The sequence below is a fragment of the Vombatus ursinus genome, unplaced genomic scaffold (genome assembly GCF_900497805.2).
Source record: "Vombatus ursinus unplaced genomic scaffold, bare-nosed wombat genome assembly UNPS02005459.1, whole genome shotgun sequence".
NCBI classification, from domain to species: Eukaryota; Metazoa; Chordata; class Mammalia; order Diprotodontia; family Vombatidae; genus Vombatus; species Vombatus ursinus.
In genome coordinates this window covers 1,879,230-1,898,489 of record NW_020945237.1, presented here as the reverse complement: position 1 = coordinate 1,898,489, position 19,260 = coordinate 1,879,230, and the positions used below count along the sequence as shown (strand labels likewise).

The window sequence follows — 19,260 nt, the reverse complement described above, 5'->3', positions numbered from 1 at the left end:
TGATTAAAATCTATAGGCGATTCTCTTCTTCCCACCCGGTATAAATAAAATACTTTGCCAATAAACTCATTGTTTTATCCAAAATTATTTTAATGTGAAAAATTAACAGCACAACTTTAATTACATTTAATGAGTTCAACATGAGTCCTGAAAACTATTTTAACTAAGAACATTACTGGAACATACATGATATTTCAAGGAGGGAATATTTCAAGCCTTACCTAGTAAGAACAAATTGTGTACTGAAATACCCAGTATCAATATAGTCACATACATACGTACACACCCCTAGTAAAGTTTCAAATTAGAACATATACATGAATCTGTCAATTCTACCTTTACAGTTTGATATTTAGTTCCCTCTCCCTCAATCAAAACAGACGTCTACATTTATTGGATTCAGGTAATTTAAGTAAGAATAACAATCAGGCTTAATCCCAGGAGACACTTAGACTACAGTCTATCTCTAACAGCTATGGGGGGAGGGGAGACGGAGGCAGGGGGAAGGCATACAGGTGTTCCTTTCTGATATAGATAAAAGGAGGAAGGAACTAGTCCTTTTCAAAATATTAACAAATAAACCTTTGGTACCAGACAAACTTCTGGCACCCTTTTCTCTCCCAGAAATCCAAAGAGATGTTCTTGGACAAGAGTGGGGCTTCCCAAAATTCTGCTGAAGCAGGTAGGCTCCTGGGAGTGTCAACCGAAGATGAAACCTATCATCCAAGCCATGAATAACTGGTAAGTATAAAAATTAATTTGTAAAAATACATATAATTTGAGAGTAAAGATTTTAGTTTCCTTTTTTATAATATTAAAAGACCAAAAAAACAAAAACAAAAACAAAAAGCTTATCAGACCTTGGTAGGAACTGTCTGATTTTCTAGTGACACAACTTGGAGGAAATTGGATATTTTGGAGGAACCCTATTCCCACATGTAACCTGAATATGACCATAGTATGAAGACATTTAACACAACTACTCTAATTTAAAAGCACCATTTATTTTTTTTTTAAATGCATCATGTCATTTGAGTAAGCCTGCATCCATCCTTGGAATTTTACTGGATTTCACATTCGTTATGTTAATAGTCCTGGGCAGGCTCCCGCCTTCCAGTTGAAACATACACATCCTTTTCTCAGAATTTATAGTAGAAAACTACCCTTAAAATTAATCCTGTTTAGAGGATTAGATCTTTCTCAGCCCAATTTTAGAATGTCTCAATGAACTTGACTCCAGTAATGTACACATGGCAAGTAAAGTATGGAGAATGGCATTATAATCATGTAAACAAATACCACTGTAGCATAAGCATTCATAGACTAGTTTTCTTTTGAAATTGCACACCCAAAAACCCAGTACATTTTAAAGTTATTTTGTGAACTTCATTCAGTGCAAATGCTATACAGCGCCTCACAACATACAAACATGGTTTTCCCGTCTTGTTTTTTTCATGTCGTTCTTCGTTTGTATCTGATTATTGGGTTATCTGGGGTGTGAATCATAGTTGTATAATTCACAGTAGGAAAATATCCATCAACAAGATCAAATTCATACAAGCGAAGCAGAGTGGACCAGATTGTCTTAATTTGGACGTACGCAAAGTTTTCGCCAATGCAGCGATGCCGACCTATGAGGGGAAAGCAACATATATGTGAAGATACTTTAAAGACTAATGTTGCTACTTACTAAAAATTGTGAAAGTTAATTCAATCAAACAAAATAGATACTGACTGCCCTCAAGGAGTTTATGTTCTACTAAAAAAAAATATAACACGTATACAAGTCAACACAGGGTATAATGAGGAATAAGATAACAATAACAAATGAGAATTGAGGGTTAGAAAATCACGGAGAACCAGGGGACTGAAATCCTGCCTCTGCCATTTGCTGGATGGCCCTGAGGAAGTTGTGCCTCCACCTCCCTGTAAGTAAAAAGGACCGGGGGGGGGGGGGGGGGGCCCCCGGGAACCGTTTTTAGGGGGGGGGGGGGGGGGGGGGGGGGGGCTGCACTCGAGAACCGTTTTCATGATGTGGGCTCGGGATGACAGAAGTGAGAAGCTTCATGGAGGTGACACCTGATACAGAGGGCTGAGGTTATGAAGCCTGGTGGTGAGGACAGCAGCAATGGAGTAACTCAGAAAAACACTGTGAAATAGGGAAGTATCATTCTACCCATTTTACAGAGAAGGAGGCAGAGGCTCTGAGAAGTCAGCCTGCCCAAGGATCAATGTAGCATCATCTAAGGAAACTCTGCCAGAAGACGGAGTGAGCACAAGTAACAGAAACAGGTGCAAATGAAGGTCAAGTCAGTCAGCCGAGGAATGAAATTTTCAGAGAGTATACTGGAAAATGTGGGCAGAGTTGAAACTGGGACACGGAGGGTTGAGGAGGATAGGGACTGGCGAGGGGGGTGGTTTACTTTTAAGACAACCCTCTCCTAAGTATCACAGGATCTGGGCGATTAGTAAGTGGTGGGACTTGACTAGACCAGGCAGAGAGGATTGTGAGCAGGAGGAACTCAACGCAAGATGGAAAAAGTTACAGTAATGACGGTCTGGGCAGGGTGCCTGGGAACAAAGGGAGAGGACCTAGGATGGATCCTTGGAAGATGCCCGTGCTTCAAGGGAGCAGGTGAAAAATAGCATGCAAGAGAATAGTCAAGAGAAAACAGTCAGGAGATACGTGTCCCAACAGCCAAGAGAGGGCAGTGTAGGGGGATAGGATGGAAATGGCCAGCAGGACAGAAGAGGGGCCACCTTTTCATAAGAGGCCGATACAGCTTTCTGGTTGGGTCAAGAAACCCTGAAATAATAATTTATGCTTTCTCTAAGTTCCTTCCTCTGCCAACTCAGCACTCTTTTAATTACTGACTAAAGCTACTTAACTGTCATTTCTAGGTCCTACTCCTCTTGTTCCACTGAAATGTCTTTTCTGAAGTTAGCTATGTAACACTTTTTGATTTTAGAGTCAATTTTTGCCTGAGACAAAGTATGAACTAAAGGTAGGCCCAGGAATAAATCTTTTGCAACCATGCTGGACTTAGAGGCAGGAAGACCTAAAGCCATATTCAGCCTCAGATACTTACTAGCTGTGTGACCCTGGACAAGTCACTTAATTTGTTTGCCTCAGCATCCCCATCTGTAATATATATGGAACATAACAGCACCTACCTCCTAGGGTGGTTGTGAAAATCAAATGAGATAACATCTATTAAGTGCTTTGCACCTTTAAAGTGCTACATACATGCTATTGTTAATTAGTATCATCCTCCTTACAATACAAAATCTGCTTTAAAGAAAGACACTTAACATTTGAAAACTATGAAAACCGTTTCTTTGGGGAATTCCAGCGTTTTGAGCAGCTACAAGAGCTTTCGAGAATCCCTGAAATCTTACCTAGTTTAACTAATAAGGACTGTGTTTACTATCCTTTTATAAAGTTCTGTAACAACTTTAAGATGTTCTATGGGGGGAGGAGAGAAACGTTTGAACTGTTTGCTCAACATTATAAGGATGATCACCTGTAAAAGACTTAGCTATCCTGTTCAAGACAATTCCCGGACTCATGATGAAAAATGTTGTCCACCTCCAGAGAGACAGCTGAATAACTGAGTGCAGATTGAAGCAGGCTTCTTTTACTCTATTGTTCTGTTTGTGTTTTCTTTTGCAACATGGCCAGTATAGAAATGTTTGGCATCACCTCACATACAGAATCGCTGTCAAACTGCTTGCCTTCTCAAATAAGTGAGAACTGGTAGGAGCAACAAAATTTGGAAATCAAAAAAATTTCTAAATTTTTGTTAAAATTTTACATGTAATTGAGAAATATTTAACAGAATGAAAATAACTTTTTTTCTGTTTGCTTATGAAAACCACTTTTTAGGCAAAAATTCAAGAGCAAGATCAGAAGAACTGCTTCCCAATAGCTTAGCAACAATTAGTTGGTAATGTTCAATTATTTGAAAATTTGGATTAAGTACAGAGATTACATTTAAAAAGAAATATTAATTGCATCAAGTTAAAATGTAAATGACATACAAAATTACTAACCAAAGAAGAACAATTCTAGAAGACAATTCTGATCAACAATGAAACAGAACTAACAAGTACAGTGGGATAGACTGTCCAAGACAACTTAGAATTCGTAACTCAAGCTGTGACTTCAGGACAGAATTTGGTAGACCCTAAAACCTAAACCTTTACCAAAGCATATCTGAAAAATTTCAGAGATCCCAGTCAGTCACTCTTAACAATAATAAAGCTGAAAGTGGATAAGAGGCCTTTCAAAAATAAAATTCTGACCATCATCGTGAAATAAAAACAGCATAGAGTCATTTGAAGGAGGCGATGTGGCTGAACTCCAGTCTTTAAAGTATGTGCAAAAAAAGATGGAAAGGGTAACACGTAACGATGAACAAATTTGTCTGGAAAAACAAAGATACGTAGAACGGGACTTTTTAAACTTTTTCCCCTCGCAACCTCTTCGGTGCTTCTTAAACTGTGGGTCACAATAGAATATTGAGGGAAATGAAGGGGAGGAGAAGGGGAAACAGCATTTCTTGAGCTCACACTACATTATAAAGCAGCAGTCAACATAACCATCTGGTGTTAAAGAATAGGGAGAGCTCATAAACAAGAGAACTCAATAATCCAGTGTTTGATTAAGTGGAAAACCTCAATTATCGAGGAAAAAGCTCCTTATGTGGAAAAAAAAAAAACCACTGGAAAAACTGGGAAAGTCAGGCAGAAATTCAGCTTAGACCAACACACCATATTTTACAACATATTCTAAATGGATACATCACTTTAATATTAAAGATGATACTACAGAAAAATCAGAAGAAAAACAGGTCGTGCATCTCTCAGGTACGGGTAAAAGAGATGTATTCTTAACCAGACAGAGAGGCAGTTACAAAAGAGAAAATATAACTTTGATTACTTAAAACTGAAAAGCTTTTGCACAGACAACATTAATGCATGTAAGTTAAGAGACAAAAAGTAGTTGAATGGGAACAAGGTCTTTTGTATCAAATTTCTCTGAGAAGGGTTTGGTATCCAAGATACAAAACAATTAATAAATATAAACATGATTAAATGGTCAAAGGATATGAATAAACACTTAAAAAGAAATACAACGCTTTGACCCAGCAATAGCACTTCTAGGGCTGTATTCCAAAGAGATCATAAAAACAGGAAAAGGACCCACATGTACAAACATATTTATAACAGCTCTTTCTGTGGTGGCAAAGAATTGGAAATTGAAGGGATGCCCATCAATTGGGGAATAGCTGGGGAATTGAATCATCAACTGGGGAATGTGTGGTATGTGAATGTAACAGAATTACTATTGTTCCATAAGAAATGGTGAGCAGGCAGATTTCAGAAAAACCTGGAAAGACTTGTATGGACTGATGCTGAGTGAAGTAAGCAGAACCAGGAGAACACTGTACACAGTAACAGCCACATTGTGTGATGACTGATTCTGACTGACTTAACTCTTCTCAGCAATGCAGAGATCTAAGAAATCTCCAAAAGTCTCATGATGGAAAATGCTGTCCACATCCAGAGAAAGAACTATTGAGTCTGAATACAAATCGAAGCATACTACTTGCTCTTTTTTTCTTTCTGTTTTGTTTTGCTGCTTCTTTCTTATGGATCCTCCTATTGGTTCTAATTCTTCTTTAAAACATGACTAATGTGAAAATGTTTAATAGAAATGTATATGTAGAGCCTATATCAGATTGCACGTGGTCTTGGGGAGGAAGGGAGGGAAAACGTACAACTCAAAAGCTTCTGGAAGTGAATGCTGAAAACTAAAAATTAAAAATATGTCTGCTAAGAACAAAAAAAAATTACAAAATATTCACAACCACATGAAAAAAATGCTCCAAATCACTAATAATAAAAGAAATACAAATTTAAGTGAAGTTTCACTTCACGTTCTACAAACTGGAAAAAATGACAACAGTTACTATTGGAGGACAGTCAGTCTATTTTGTTGCTGGTGGAGCTGTGAGATGGTGCAACCACTTTGTAAAGCAACTGAAATTATGCAAATGAAGTGACTAAACTGTCTATATCCTTTGAATTCCTGAGCTTATCACACCCCAAGGAAGCCATCAGTAAGAAAAGTCCCCATATACTCCAAAATATTTACAGCAGAACTTTTTGTGATAACTAAGAATTGAAAACAAAGTAGATGTGCATCAACTGAGGACTGGCTAAACAAATTGGGGTGCACGAATATAATGGAATAGAACTGTACCTAAGAAATGATGCATGTGATTTAGACAGAGAAGCAAGGAAAGATCTCAATGAGCTGATGCAGAATCAAGTCAGCAGAGTCAAGAAAACAAGCTACACAATATCCACAACAATGTAAATGGAAAGAATGACACCCAAAAAAATCAAAAGTAAATAGAACACAATTATAAATATCCAGCAGGACTCAAATGAAGAGGTGGAATGACACCCTCAACCCAACCCTTTGTGGAAGAGGTCCACGTAGGAAACGTTTGACAAAAAAATAAAAATACAGTAACACACACACACACACACAAATAAGTATACAGCAGGCTCACCTGCTCCAAAAGGCACATATGCAAACTTCTCGCCCGATGCAGGATTATCTTGTAAGTATCGGTCAGGATTAAAGTCCAAGCGTTCTATCCAAGAGTCTTTAAGTCTATGATTAACAGTAGGAGAGACACACACCTGATGACCTGGAGGAATTGTATAGCCTGCTACAATCTACAAGTTAAAGGAACACAATACATTTTTCTTTAGGCAACTCAAATATATTTCAAATTAACTGAAATCAACCCCACAAAATAAGTGAGAACCAATATGCAATTGTACATCACAAAAAAATCTAGCTAGGTGGCAGACTGTTTAAACAAATACATTATTTTATCATAAACTTCCATTACATGATTATGTGGCAGATTTTCTCTGAATGGCAGCTACTACTAAGAAAGTACTATGTTAGGTATCATTTTCATCTTGGTCTCAGGTTTTCAAGAACAGGTGTGCCCTGCCTGCAAAACAGCCACAGGCAGAAGGGAGCGCGGCACAGTGAATGAGTTTAGCTCCCAAGGACCTGGGTTCAAACCTCACCTCCTCAGCGCTTCCAGCCCTTTCCAGTCCTCCTTAAGCTTAGCACATTCCCTCTTCCCTCTAGACACTGTTTTGTTTGTGTGACTGTTTGCATGTCGTCTCCCCCATTAGGGCAGGGTTGTCTTTTACCTTTCTCTGTATCCTCAGCACTCAGCAGGCACTAATCAATGCTTGTTAACTGAACCTGACTCCCTGTGTGCCCTGGACAAGCTCCTTCACCTCCTGGGCCTCTCAGCCTGGTCATCTGTAAAATGAGGAGGCGGACTTGGGAAGGACCCTGAGCTCCCTGCCAGCCCTACGCAGAGAATCCTGCCCACGCATCTGTCTGGAGGAACACTCACCTGGGAGGTTTTGGCCAGTCTCATCATAGTCATTATAGGAGGTCTAAGTCTTAGGGTTTCTTTCAAACAGCGATCTAACAAATGTAGATCTTTGAGCTAAAGAGAGAAAAATCTGTGAGCTGATTGACAATCAATACAGGTAAAAGTTCACAAAGAAAATAGTATAAAATGTTTTTCTACTTGACTAGTATATTTTATAGTCTGCATTACCCTCAGCGGCATCTCAATGGCCAAGACCTGGAAAACACCTTCTACTGCCAAGAGGAAGAAGAGAAAAAAGCCAGGCAGCACCTCTACATGGATGCCGCTCAGCGGGCCACTACAAGGAAAGTCTCCAATCTAACCCCTGACCCCCACACCTCCAAAACTGCCCTCCGTGACCCTACTTAGGTCTTTCATTTCAAACCGAGAGTCAAGCAAACCTGATCATAATTTAGAGGAGGCAAATCTTCTCCGCAGACACTCTGCTGTTCTAAGAAACATTTTTCCTGCAGCGTTTTGTCTCTGGCCAAAAAGAAGCCCATCCAAGCACTTGTGGTCGAGGACGTGTGCTGCCCCGCCAACAGAAGTCCAATCAGCAGCCCTGCAATCTCATCGTCTGTCAGAGGCCTCCCATCCCTGAGGAAGCCAGCCAGACAAACAACGTTAGCACTTACAGCAGGCACAGACACCTCAGAATGTCAATGAAATGTAAAAATCCATGGTGTTCTCAAGAGCCACAAGTTAAAGTTCACATTTTCTTGGAGAAAATAGTAGAAAGAAAGGTAAATAACAAAGGACCTTTTTTTTTTTTTAAGTGAGGCAATTGGGGTTAATTGACTCGCCCAGATCCACACAGCTAGTGAATAGTATGTGTCTGAGGCTACATTTGAACTCAGGTCCTCCTGACTCAAGGGCCGGTGCTTTCTCCACTGCGCCATCTAGCTGCTCCCAAAGGAACTTATTTCAACCATTAGAAGTCCACTGGCAAAAAAAATGCTACTCCATTTTTCAACTGTTCGGTTCCTTATTTTTCACAATGATCTGTAGACATTTCAGATAAAATAACATAATTCAGTGCTAAAAACAAACTTTTACCAGTCAGAGGACAAAAAGATAAAACATTAAGCAAAATTATTAAGTAAATTTCCTTATTTTAGCTCAGTACATCTGCCTCTGAACAGTTTTTACTTACTTGTAAGTAGATTCTAGTAAAGTTTGAAGAATATCATCAATTTTTTCTTTGGACTTCCTACGTTTCCAGATCGCCTCACAGAAAATGTTTTTGATTGCTCGATGTGCTTGGTCCCGGCGCCTATAATTCAAAAATTATCAATTATGCAAAAATGTCGAAATAATTACCAATTTTTAACTTCAGGGCTTTTCATTTCATAAGTAGTGATAAAATTCTAGCTAAAGGGAGCCCATTTTAAAATGAATTTAAATTCCCCACCCTATTAGACACAGTGACATTTGTTTATTTATGAGGTAGCCACTTATACTGATCACGCCCTTGAAGGATCTTCCAATGTGAGTGAAAGCAGAGTTTTTTGGTTTTTTTTTTTTTTAACAAATTTCAGAATTTCACTGCAGCACAGATTGCTTACGGGGGCAGCGTGGCTCCATTTCTAACAGATCTGCTTCCGCTTTCCCATGTATTCTCACTGTCTTGTCTACTCTTTCCCTCCCCATAGAAAGAATCAGAATGGTTTTCTTCCGCCTCCCCTAAAGGAACTGATAAGCAGGACACAGCCCATTCCAGTTGCTCCCCACCACAGCACCCACCTGAAACCCTGAACAATTAATCAACATCATGTATATGTTCTCTGTGCAAGGCACTGCAATAGATGTGGAGTGTGAGGGACAGAAAGATATCAAACTCAGCATAGTGCTTGCCCTCAAAGAACTGACAAAACATATAGTTTGGGATGTAAGGCATAACGTCTTTAAATGCTAGCTCACGTTAAACGCTATAGAGATGAAGAAATGTCAAAGTGTACCACTGCTAAATAAACGGGACAAACAAGTTCCTACACTACAGACGTATTCTAGCTGAGGTGGTAAAGGAAGGCTTGATGAAGGAGGCAGAATTTGAGCTGGATTTCTTTCAAAAAGTTAGGATTTACATAAGTTAGGCACAGCGAAAGATACTTCACGCGGGATAACTGGAATCAAAAGCAGTTAAGTATGTTCAAGACACTGATCCAAGTGGAGCAGGAGTTTCATGTAGGGGAATGAGACATGATTATAAAAGTGTGTTGGGATCAGATTAGAGATGGTTTTGAAGAGAATAAGGCAGACTTTATCCTGTAAAAAAAAAAAGAAAATGGAGAGCATCACTGAAGATTTCTGATGCCCACTTTGCCTCATTTCTGATGTCCACATTGTACTCATGTGGCCTTAAGTAATTCACTTAACTACTTTGTGCCTCAGTTTCCTCACCTGTAAAATTAAGAGTCTGAACTAAAAGGACCTCTTAAAATCCCTTCCAATTCTAAATCAGTGATCTTATGACACAATCCAAAAAATTAATCTGGAAGTAACTACAAGCTGGGGAACCAATTCATTAGGGTTATTAATTAAATCTGGGTATAAGGTGATAAGAGCAGTAAAGTGAAAGCAATGGGACTGCAAAGAAACATTATAAAAGGACAAACAGAAATAACTATCAGTGAGAGGATGTAAGGAAAAAGTCAGAGATGACTTTACCAGTCACAAAAGACAACCCAATCAGCATTTTGGGAAAATGCAGCTGTTCTCAAGGTTTTCTCTATCAATCATTAAGCATTTATTAAGCACCTATTGTATTTTAGGCACAAGGGATACAAAAACAAAAAGGAAATAGTCCTTGTACTTGTATCTTACACTCCATCATAAGACACAATGGGTAGGCACAATGATTAGAACACTGAGCCTGGACTAGCTGGGTGACCCTAGGAAAATCACTTCACCTGTCTGCCTCAGTCTCCCCATCTGTAAAATGGGAATAAGAGCCCCTACCTCACAGGGTGGTTGAGGGTCGCATCAGATAACATATGTAAACCTTAAAGTGCTGTACACATTGACTATTAATCCTATTAGTACCATTACTTTTATACGTACGTTAAAAAGACACAAAATTGCCACAAAATAATTTTGGCAGGGAGGACAAGCAGCTGGGAGACTGGGAAAAGCGGCACTACAGCCAAGTTTGGAAGGAAACAAGAGATTTTGGGAGGAAAAGGTGAGGAGGGAGCCCTTCTAGGCACAGAGACAGACACTGGAGCGTGCTGAAGGATCAGCAAAGCCAGCCTGGCCAAACCACTGAGGACTTACTGGAAGGAGAGCAGAGGCAGGGGGAGGCCAAACAGTTAAGGGCAGTTTATATTTTAGAGGCAATGAGGAGTTGCTGGAGTTTGGGAGAGAGGGGACAGTAGGGGAGGACAGGATAATGGTCAATGTTGGCCAGACCTGCACCTGAACGCAGGGGTACTTTGGCAGGCGTGTGTTAACAGATGAATAGGGAGAGACCCACTAGGGTCTGCTGAAGCAGTCCAGGTAAGAGATGACATGTGCCAAAACAAAGATGGTGACCATGTGGGCAGAGGGTAAACATCCAAAGATGGCTTAAAGGGAGAAACCACAAGATTCGTAACTGAAAAGATGTGTGGGGAGAAGAATGAAGAGTGATAACGCCAAGGTTACAAACCTGAGGGACTGGAAAGAAGGTAGAATACTCAACAAATATATGGCAATTTAGAAAAGAAATAATAAAAGCAATAAAATAGCTCTGTTTAGGACATGCCAAATTTGAACCGCCTAAGGTACACGTCCAGTATGAACCAACAGGTGGTTGGTAGCGACGTTCTGGAACTCAGGAGAGAGACCAGGGCTGGATTATTGATCCAGGAGTTACATGCAGAGCAACAGTAAAAACTCACCGAAGTTGATGAAGTTATCAAGCAAGAGCACAAAAAAAGAAGAGAGACCCAGAGAGAGTCCTAAGTACACCCACAAGGCCACTGCAAATGACAGCCACAATAAAAACAACATTCATATAGCACTTTTAAGGTGTGCAAAGCGCTTTATAAATCTCATTTTATCCTCACAACAACCCTGGAAGGTAGGTGCTATATTTCAGCCCCATTTCACAGATGAAGCAACTAAGGCAGACAGATAATTGAATCAGGTCACATACCGAGTGTTTGAGGCCAATTTTGAACTCAGATCTTCCCGAGCCCAGGTCCAGCACCAACCCACCTAACTAAACTCTCCTTTAAATGAGCTCAGTATTTAAAGGACAGCTGTGGTAATTTTTTTTCTACTGGAAACATCCCCTAATTTGCTTTTTAAATCTGCCTTTCATTTGTCAGTTTTTCATTAAGCACGGCATACCAATATCACAGTAAACAGCATGACAGGACAAGCAGTTGGCCGTGGGGGTCAGGACTGCTTGGGTTCACCTTCTGCTCGACACATACCAGCTCTGTCACCTTAGGACGTCCCTCCTCAGTATCCCAGCACTTTAACAGCGAGTCAGAGACCCTCATCTACATCAATAGAGGGAAATCTCACACTGGGAGTTCCCTCTGCCAATGAAATCCCCCATCCAGACAAAAGGCAACAACAAAGCACCACAAAAGTCCCGAGTCAGATGAACCAGGTAGTGCAGTAAATACCTGAAACTGGGCAAAGGCAACCAGCCTGGCAGGAGCCAGGCAGCATGGCTAAAGCCTCCATCCAGGTCTGCGTAGAGCTGGGCCACTTTTTCGTTCAGCTGGCTTCTGATCTCTTTTCCATGTAAACAGTGGCTCGCCGTGAGAATGATGAGCTCAGAAAGGGCTTCAAACAAATCTGAGGAAAAGAGACAAAGAGTCCATGTTAAGGCACCCTCAGGGCCTCCCCCTCCTCCTCCGAGACCACCGAGAAGACAGGCCCTGGGCCTACCCTTCTCGTTACAGGAGACATTCAGAAACGAAGAAGGCCAGTGTTTGACTTTCATAAGTAAAGCAGGGACCTCGCTGTGGCATGGAGGTGATGCAACTTCTCAAGGCTCGACCAGCTGCGCAAAAGGCCTGGCAGGTTCCAGGGAGCCTGAAACACTCTGGTGGTGCCATCAGTGGGCAGGGGGCCACTGACTGAAGCTGGGCCTTGCTAAGGAGGGCAAGGCTTATCACCGGCCACTGCGTGATGGATGAATCACTGGCAATAGACAGGAAACCAAGAAAAATAGGAAAGGGCCCTCAGTCAAGCAAAGATGGGCACTCAAATCACTCCTCTAAGACCATCACAACACCTCACTTAGCTGACAAGCACAGCTGAGCGCCAGAAAAATCTAACTTGTAAACAAAAGGGTTCCCAGCCACACAGAGCACTTAATTAACTAAGCACTGCATGCTTTATTCTCGTGATACAAATCCTCTTCTTTGAGAGATGGCTGTTAAACTTGGTTATCTGGTCTTCCCATTCCAAAGCAAAGTGGGTTCAAATGGAAATGTCTTGATATTTTAATTGTTGTGGAGGACAAGAAAAGAACAGAGACATCTGACAATGCAAGAAGGAAAGGACTATAAAAACTTCATCTTTTTTTTTTACACAAAAGTAAAGCAAAGGGTCATTTTACTCTAAGTGCAGAAGACCCAACGATCTCCAACAGTCTTGAGGACAAGGCCGTATTGTGTTGCAGTCCAGTAAAAATGCTGGCAACCTAACATCATTTGGTAACGTTAAACATGTGCACTTCATTGCAATCAACGTAATCCACTTTGAAAATATTTCCGTCGTCATGGGTAAACTAATTTTTCTGGCTAATAAAGATGAAAAATTTACTCGTGTGAATTTTATTTTCCTCAATGATACATTACTGTACATAATTACACTTTGAAGTGAATTTGAATGTTTGAAGTTTAAAACTTTTAACCTTTCATGAAAACTAAAATTAGTTTCCTATTTTGAAAAGACCTCTTTTAATGACTTCTACATTTCTATCTCAGATTTTATCAAGTTTTAAATAATAAAATTTACATTTATCCTTAAGTTGTAAACATATTAATTTTAAAGTTATATTAACTACATCCAAGTCAGCACAAAGTTTTCTACTCAGATTTTTAAGTCTATACTAAATCATTTTGTTTCCATTCCATTCAAGTTATTTTTTTTAAACACTGCAATTTACCTAACAAAATTCTTATGTTAAAGAATTGGGGGGGGAGAACTGGGGGGTAGGGAGGAGCTAGAAGGAAGAAGGATATATCAAGAAATTCAGATGATGCCAAAACAGATACCAATAAAAGTGTTCCCCTCCCCTAAAAAGCAAAATGCCTATATTAAAATAACTTTCCAAATCCAAGCAGAAATATTAGAATAAATTTTTTAAATCTTTGCTTACTTTTTTCTCCACTTTCTCCCCAGCTTTCAAAGTATTCCCTTGTTTCTTTTTCAATTATCAAAACATGTTGTTTAAAATGGGCTATATTAAGGCCAGTTTTTAACATTTTCTTTTGTTCCAAGAATACCTTCAAAAAAATGAATTAAATATTAAAAGACAAGGAACACATTTCTTTTTAACCATAGGAAGTCTCCTTAATATCTCTCTCACAGAAAACTATATTCTAAAAGAGGAATAACTTTTTTTAAAAAACCTATACCAAAATTGGCAACCCTAAACAAATAAACTGCAAAATGGGTGCCCCCCCATCTCCTAGCACCCAGTGCCTTCAAGCTGCCCCGTCTTAAATGACTCTTCTCACAGAAGTACTCCATGCTTCAAAATTCCCTCCAACCCACTACCTCAGCCAGACACCAAACCAACCAACTCCAAAACCCTCCTAATTTTCCACTGATTCAGTACAGTGCCCTTTCACCTTCCTGGTCTCCTTATATATGTCCTCTCCCCGATCCCTACTAACTCAAGGCTACTAATTAGTAGCAACTGTTAAAAGATACTACTACGCTACAGAACTAGGTTAGAGATTCCTTAATAACATACAGCAAGCAATTTGAGAATGTTTAATTTTAATTGGCATTCTAGGTTAAAACATTTAACCGATATTAATCCCCAAAAAGTAACTCGTACTGGGTTTGGCACATCATAAGCAACTCCTTTTCCAAAGACTGGTGTTGTGAGCCGGCTGTAAACGTCTTCTGCATTCAGATCTTCATTCTTGCTGTTGAACAGCAGGGCAGCAGCATCGCTGCCAAGGAGGTACGTAAACTTCTTGCCCACCATCGTAAAACTAAATACAGGGCCATACTGGGAAGGAAGAAAGCATACACGATAACGTGACGAAGGAAACACAGAAACATTCTCATTAATTTTTCTACACTGTAGGATCAGAAGACACCTCAGAAATCAACTAGTCCAATCTTTACTTGAAATACAAAATTCTTCTACAGCAACTCTAACAAGTCAATAGCCAGCCTCCACGTGCACACCTCCAGTGAGAGGAAGCTCACTATTTCTTAACGTAACTTAGTCCACTTTTAAACAGGTCTAATGATTAAGAAGTTTTCCCTTATACTGTGCCATAATCTGCCCTTCTACAGCTTTGTTGGACCTGTGACCTAACTAGAAACAAAGGAGCCTAAAGCCTCCTCCTTACCCTCCGGCCCTGGGAACCCTTCCTTCCGGGAAGGCATGTGGGGACCTTGGAGAGCTCCTCCCTGACCCTTCACATCACTCATTAATCAGCTGGCAGCAAGTTTTCATCATGTCACATCTCCACCTCCATTTTCCAGCTTCTTTTTCATGTGTTATCTTCCCCATCAGACTGACCTCCTCAAGGGCAGGGACTGCCTTTTACCTTTCTCTGTATCTCCAACTTTCACTATATTAGGAGCTTAATGCTTACTGACTGACTGACCTTAAAGGACAGAGAAGTGAAGTGATTTGTCCACGGTCACAAAGAATCAGAATATGAAAACAGATCTTCCTAACTACCTGTCCAGGGCCTCATCCAGGAACCCACTGCCCTAATCCATCCATTTAGGTACTTATTGTAAGCACCTCCCTACAGTGTCCTAAGAAGCCTAGCCCTCAGCATCCTTCCACAGGGAGGTGTTTCCTACTAACCACCATCAATCAGGTGAGTGGAGCTCAGTGTAGTTTCCATGGTTATGGAGTAAAGAGGGAAGCACTGAGGAAAACTGAGTCCGTCCAGAGTGAAAAAGCGTGTGAAAGACTAGACACTGAAAAGAACGGATAAACAGGTTATCAAGAATCCTGGGATGAGTGAATAAGGGAAAACCTAAGAAAAGCTAATCTAAATTTTGTTGATCCACAAGGTAGATTGGGCTTGACTCAAGTAGAAGACTCACCTTCTCATACGCATTTTCCAGAAACTCAATAGGACTTTTCCCAAATGCTATTGCATGTCCAAGGAAAGGAATAGGAGAGAAAATGTAGGGTGGACATTTCTGAAAGAAAAGAAAAAAGATTGTAACTTATTATAGACCCACATACAACAAACAGAGTTTTAAAAAATTCTGTGTAAGTCGCCACTAAAACTTAAAACAAAAATAACACAAAGGATGGAAGCAACATGCACTGCAGTTTCAGATGCTGGACACAGCTGAAGACACGGCAAAAATTACCACTATAAATACAGGACAGAAATTAAAGTTATCTACAGTCATAGAAAAAATGCTCCAAATCATTACTGATTAGAGAAACGCCAATCAAAACGGCTTGAGGTACCACATCACACCTATCAGATTGGCTAACATGACAAAACAGGAAAATAATAAACATTGGAGAAGACTGGGAAAACTGGAACACTAAGGGGTTGCTGGAGTTGTGAACTGATCTAACCATTCTGGAAAACAATTTGGAACTATGCCCAAAGGGCTATAAAAATGTGCATACCCTTTGACCCAGCAATAGCACTTCTAGGGCTTTATCTCAGAGATCATAAAAATGGGAAAAGGACCCACATGTACAAAAATATTTATAGCAGCTTTTTTTGCGGTGGCCAAGAATTGGAAATTGAGGAGATGCCCATCATTTGGGGAATGGTTGAACAAGTTGTGGTAAATGAATGTAATGGAATACTATTGTGCTACAAGAAATGATGAGCAAGCAGACTTCAGAAAAACCTTTAAAGACTTATATGAACTGATGCAGAACCAGGAGAACATTGTACACAGTAACAGCCACCCGTGCAATGACTGACTTTGATAGACTTAGTTCTCAGCAACGCAAAGATCTAAGATAACTCCAAAAAACTCATGATGGAAAAAGCTGTCCACACCCAGAGAGAGAACGATGGAGTCCGAATGCAGATGGAAGCACGCTATTTGCTCTTCCTTTTGTTGCTATGATTTGATTCTTCTTTCTCATGGTTCCTCCCATTAGTTTTAATTCTTCTTTCGATCATGACTAATTTGAAAATATGCTTAATATGAAAGTTTAAGTACAGCCTAAATCAGATTGCATGCTGTCTTGGAGAGTGGGGAGGGGGAAAAAATTTGAAACCCAAAATCTTATGGAAGTGAATGTTGAAAACTAAAAGTTAATAAATTGTTTAATTAAAAAATAAATAAATAAATACAGGACAAATTTTCAGAGTCAGATAGCAAGAAGAAAAGGGGGGAGGGTTGCTATGTGGGTGTCCTTGCCTCCAGTTTCTTCTAGCACTCTCGATTTCAGTTCTAGAACACTAGCAAATGGATAGTAGATAAAGACCTAAAAATTAAAACTACAGGGATAGGAAGGAACAAAATAAAAGCAACACACTTATCAATGAACAAAGAGTACATTTCGGAACATTTAAAAGCTAAGCAAAAAAAAAAAAGAGGCAGGATTAATATGAACTTTAACATGAATTCCCCTTTAAGATGAACTCTGGCAACTAACCATAAATAACCCTTCTGACCACACCAAATGAGACTGTTAATGCTAAAGTAAAGTTTTCTGGAAATCAAGTTAGTAATGAATGGTGAAGAAAAAGCAAACTCCTTCCCTATTGCTGTCAGGTCACATGGCCCTCCTCCAACCCAAGGGTCATTCTAGATTCTCCTGTGGCACTCACTGTACACACACCCAGTCTCTAGCTTATGCCATGTCCCTTGTCTCCACTCAAGAGCCACCACCAGAGGCAGGCTTCTACCTTCTGCACCACAGCAATGACCCGGCTGTTCTCTGCTTCCTAAGCCTCCTCCCCACTCTCATCTGCTCTCTACTCCCCCTCCCCCCATTTCTAGAAATAGAAATCACTTAAAGAATCAACGTTAATACTGTTTGGCACGGGAGGCCCCTTCTTCCTTTGCCTTCTCAGACTTTTGCTTTCCTCAGACATTCCTTTTCTCCCCCTGTCTTCTCCTCTCTCTGTCTTCCCTTCTCAGTCTTCCCTCTCTTCTTTCTTATTCTCTCTCCTTTTTTCCCTCATCTCCTCTCTCCTTTCTCCTCCATTTCTCAGTTTCTCTCCTCCCTCCTCTCTCCATTTCTCAGTTTCTCTCCTCCCTCCCAGTCTTTTCCCTCTGGCAGACACACAGTCAGTGACACCTGCATGCTGTCACCCCCATTAGATTAAGGGCTCCAAAAGGGCACAAGTCGCTTTTGCTTCTCTCCCCACGCCGGGGCTTCGCACACAGTGAACGCTCGCTACAAAGTTGTTGAGTGAGTGAGTGACTGAGCGCTGACCTTGGCCGGAGCTCCGATCACCCCGAGAGGGCAGCACCCCCCATCACTGCTCTCACCAGGAGAATCTACCACAAGCGATAACTTCTCTACTGAAATCCGTTGCACGAGCCCAAAATCTGCTCTGTCCCTCTTGGTGGGCAGTCCCTCCCCCCACCATCCGAGGGCTGCAAGATAAAGGACCGTCCAGCTCGAGCTCTGGCCAAGGGGCATGCCTGGTCCCGGGCAGCTCCACTGGGGACCCCAGAGATGAAGAGAAGAGGGGGCGGAGTGGGGCTCGCAGGGAGAAAAACCTGATTTTCCAAATAAGCCGTTTCCTTAGATGAGGCCACCTTAGATGAGGGCATCCACGAGAGCAGGCCTCCGGGACCGCCTTCCCTCCGCCCCAGCCCTCCTCCCCTCTGAGTGCACCGTCCCGGTTCCTCCATCTCAGCCCCCCCCCCCCTGAGTGCCCCGCCCCGGCTCCTCCCCCTCCGCCCCCCCCCCGGGGGTGCCCCGCCGGCCACCGCGCCCCCGCCTCCCCCCCCCCCCCCGGTGCACCGTCGACCCCCCCGCGCGCCCCCGTGACCTCACCCCTTCTCCAGCCGGCTGCTTCGGGTGGCCCAGGCCGCGGCGCAGCAGGTAGGCCAGGCTGAGCGTGCAGACGCACGCGGCCAGCGCAGCCGACAGCCGCCCGCCGCCCGTCACCGCCTCCGCGGCGCCCTCCAGCATCCCGAGCACGGCCATGCCCGCCGCCGCCGCCGAGCCTGCCGTGGCCGCTCCTACAGCCCACCAGAGAGACCTGGAGGCCCGGGTCGCCATCGCGCCGCCGCCGCTGCAGCTACCGCCGAGCACCACAGATGGACCGTCGGATGGCACCACCGGGATGGAGCCCGGGTAGGGGGCGGCGGCGACGGCCGCCCTAGATGCCCCCGGCCCCGCCTCCCGGCCCGGCTCGCACCATGACTACGTCACACTGGACGGGGCGGGGCTCGGCCCAGGCCCCGCCCCCGAGCCGGGCCCCGGGACTCAGCGCTCCCTCCGCAAGGGGTTCCCTGCGCCGCGGGGGGTGGAGGTCGGAGCGCGCCGGGGGGCGGGCGGGGCAGGGGGTGCCGAGCTCGCCAGCCTGCAGGCTTGAGGCACGCTAGCCGATGTTTCCGGAGGGACAGGTGGCGATCCCCGCGAGGCTGCTCCGAGGCACTATTTTTTTGGGGGGAGGGGAGGCGG

General features: G+C 42.3%; 1 protein-coding gene across 1 annotated transcript; it reads right to left on the bottom strand.

Annotated features, from left to right (window-relative positions):
• Nucleotides 1-69: 69 nt before the first annotated feature.
• Nucleotides 70-18,953, bottom strand: LOC114032522 (lanosterol 14-alpha demethylase). The gene is made up of 10 exons (XM_027847850.1): nucleotides 18,628-18,953; nucleotides 15,735-15,833; nucleotides 14,494-14,670; nucleotides 13,807-13,933; nucleotides 12,098-12,272; nucleotides 8,635-8,754; nucleotides 7,883-8,078; nucleotides 7,461-7,556; nucleotides 6,585-6,753; nucleotides 70-1,631 (listed from the first exon to the last, which is right to left on the bottom strand). Exons 1-10 carry the CDS (start codon nucleotides 18,853-18,855, stop codon nucleotides 1,453-1,455), a joined length of 1,566 nt encoding a protein of 521 aa, XP_027703651.1. The 5' UTR covers nucleotides 18,856-18,953; the 3' UTR covers nucleotides 70-1,452.
• Between the last annotated feature and the right edge of the window lie 307 nt (nucleotides 18,954-19,260).

Coding starts and splice junctions, on each gene's coding strand:
- LOC114032522 (XM_027847850.1), bottom strand. CDS start 18,855: ATGGCGACCCGGGCCTCCAGGTCTCTCTGGTGGGCTGTAGGAGCGGCC. Junction 8,079..8,634: donor TTACTAGAATCTACTTACAA/GTAAGTAAAAAC, acceptor TGGCTTCCTCAG/GGATGGGAGGCCTCTGACAG. Junction 7,557..7,882: donor CTCCTCTAAATTATGATCAG/GTTTGCTTGACT, acceptor TTCTCTCTTTAG/CTCAAAGATCTACATTTGTT.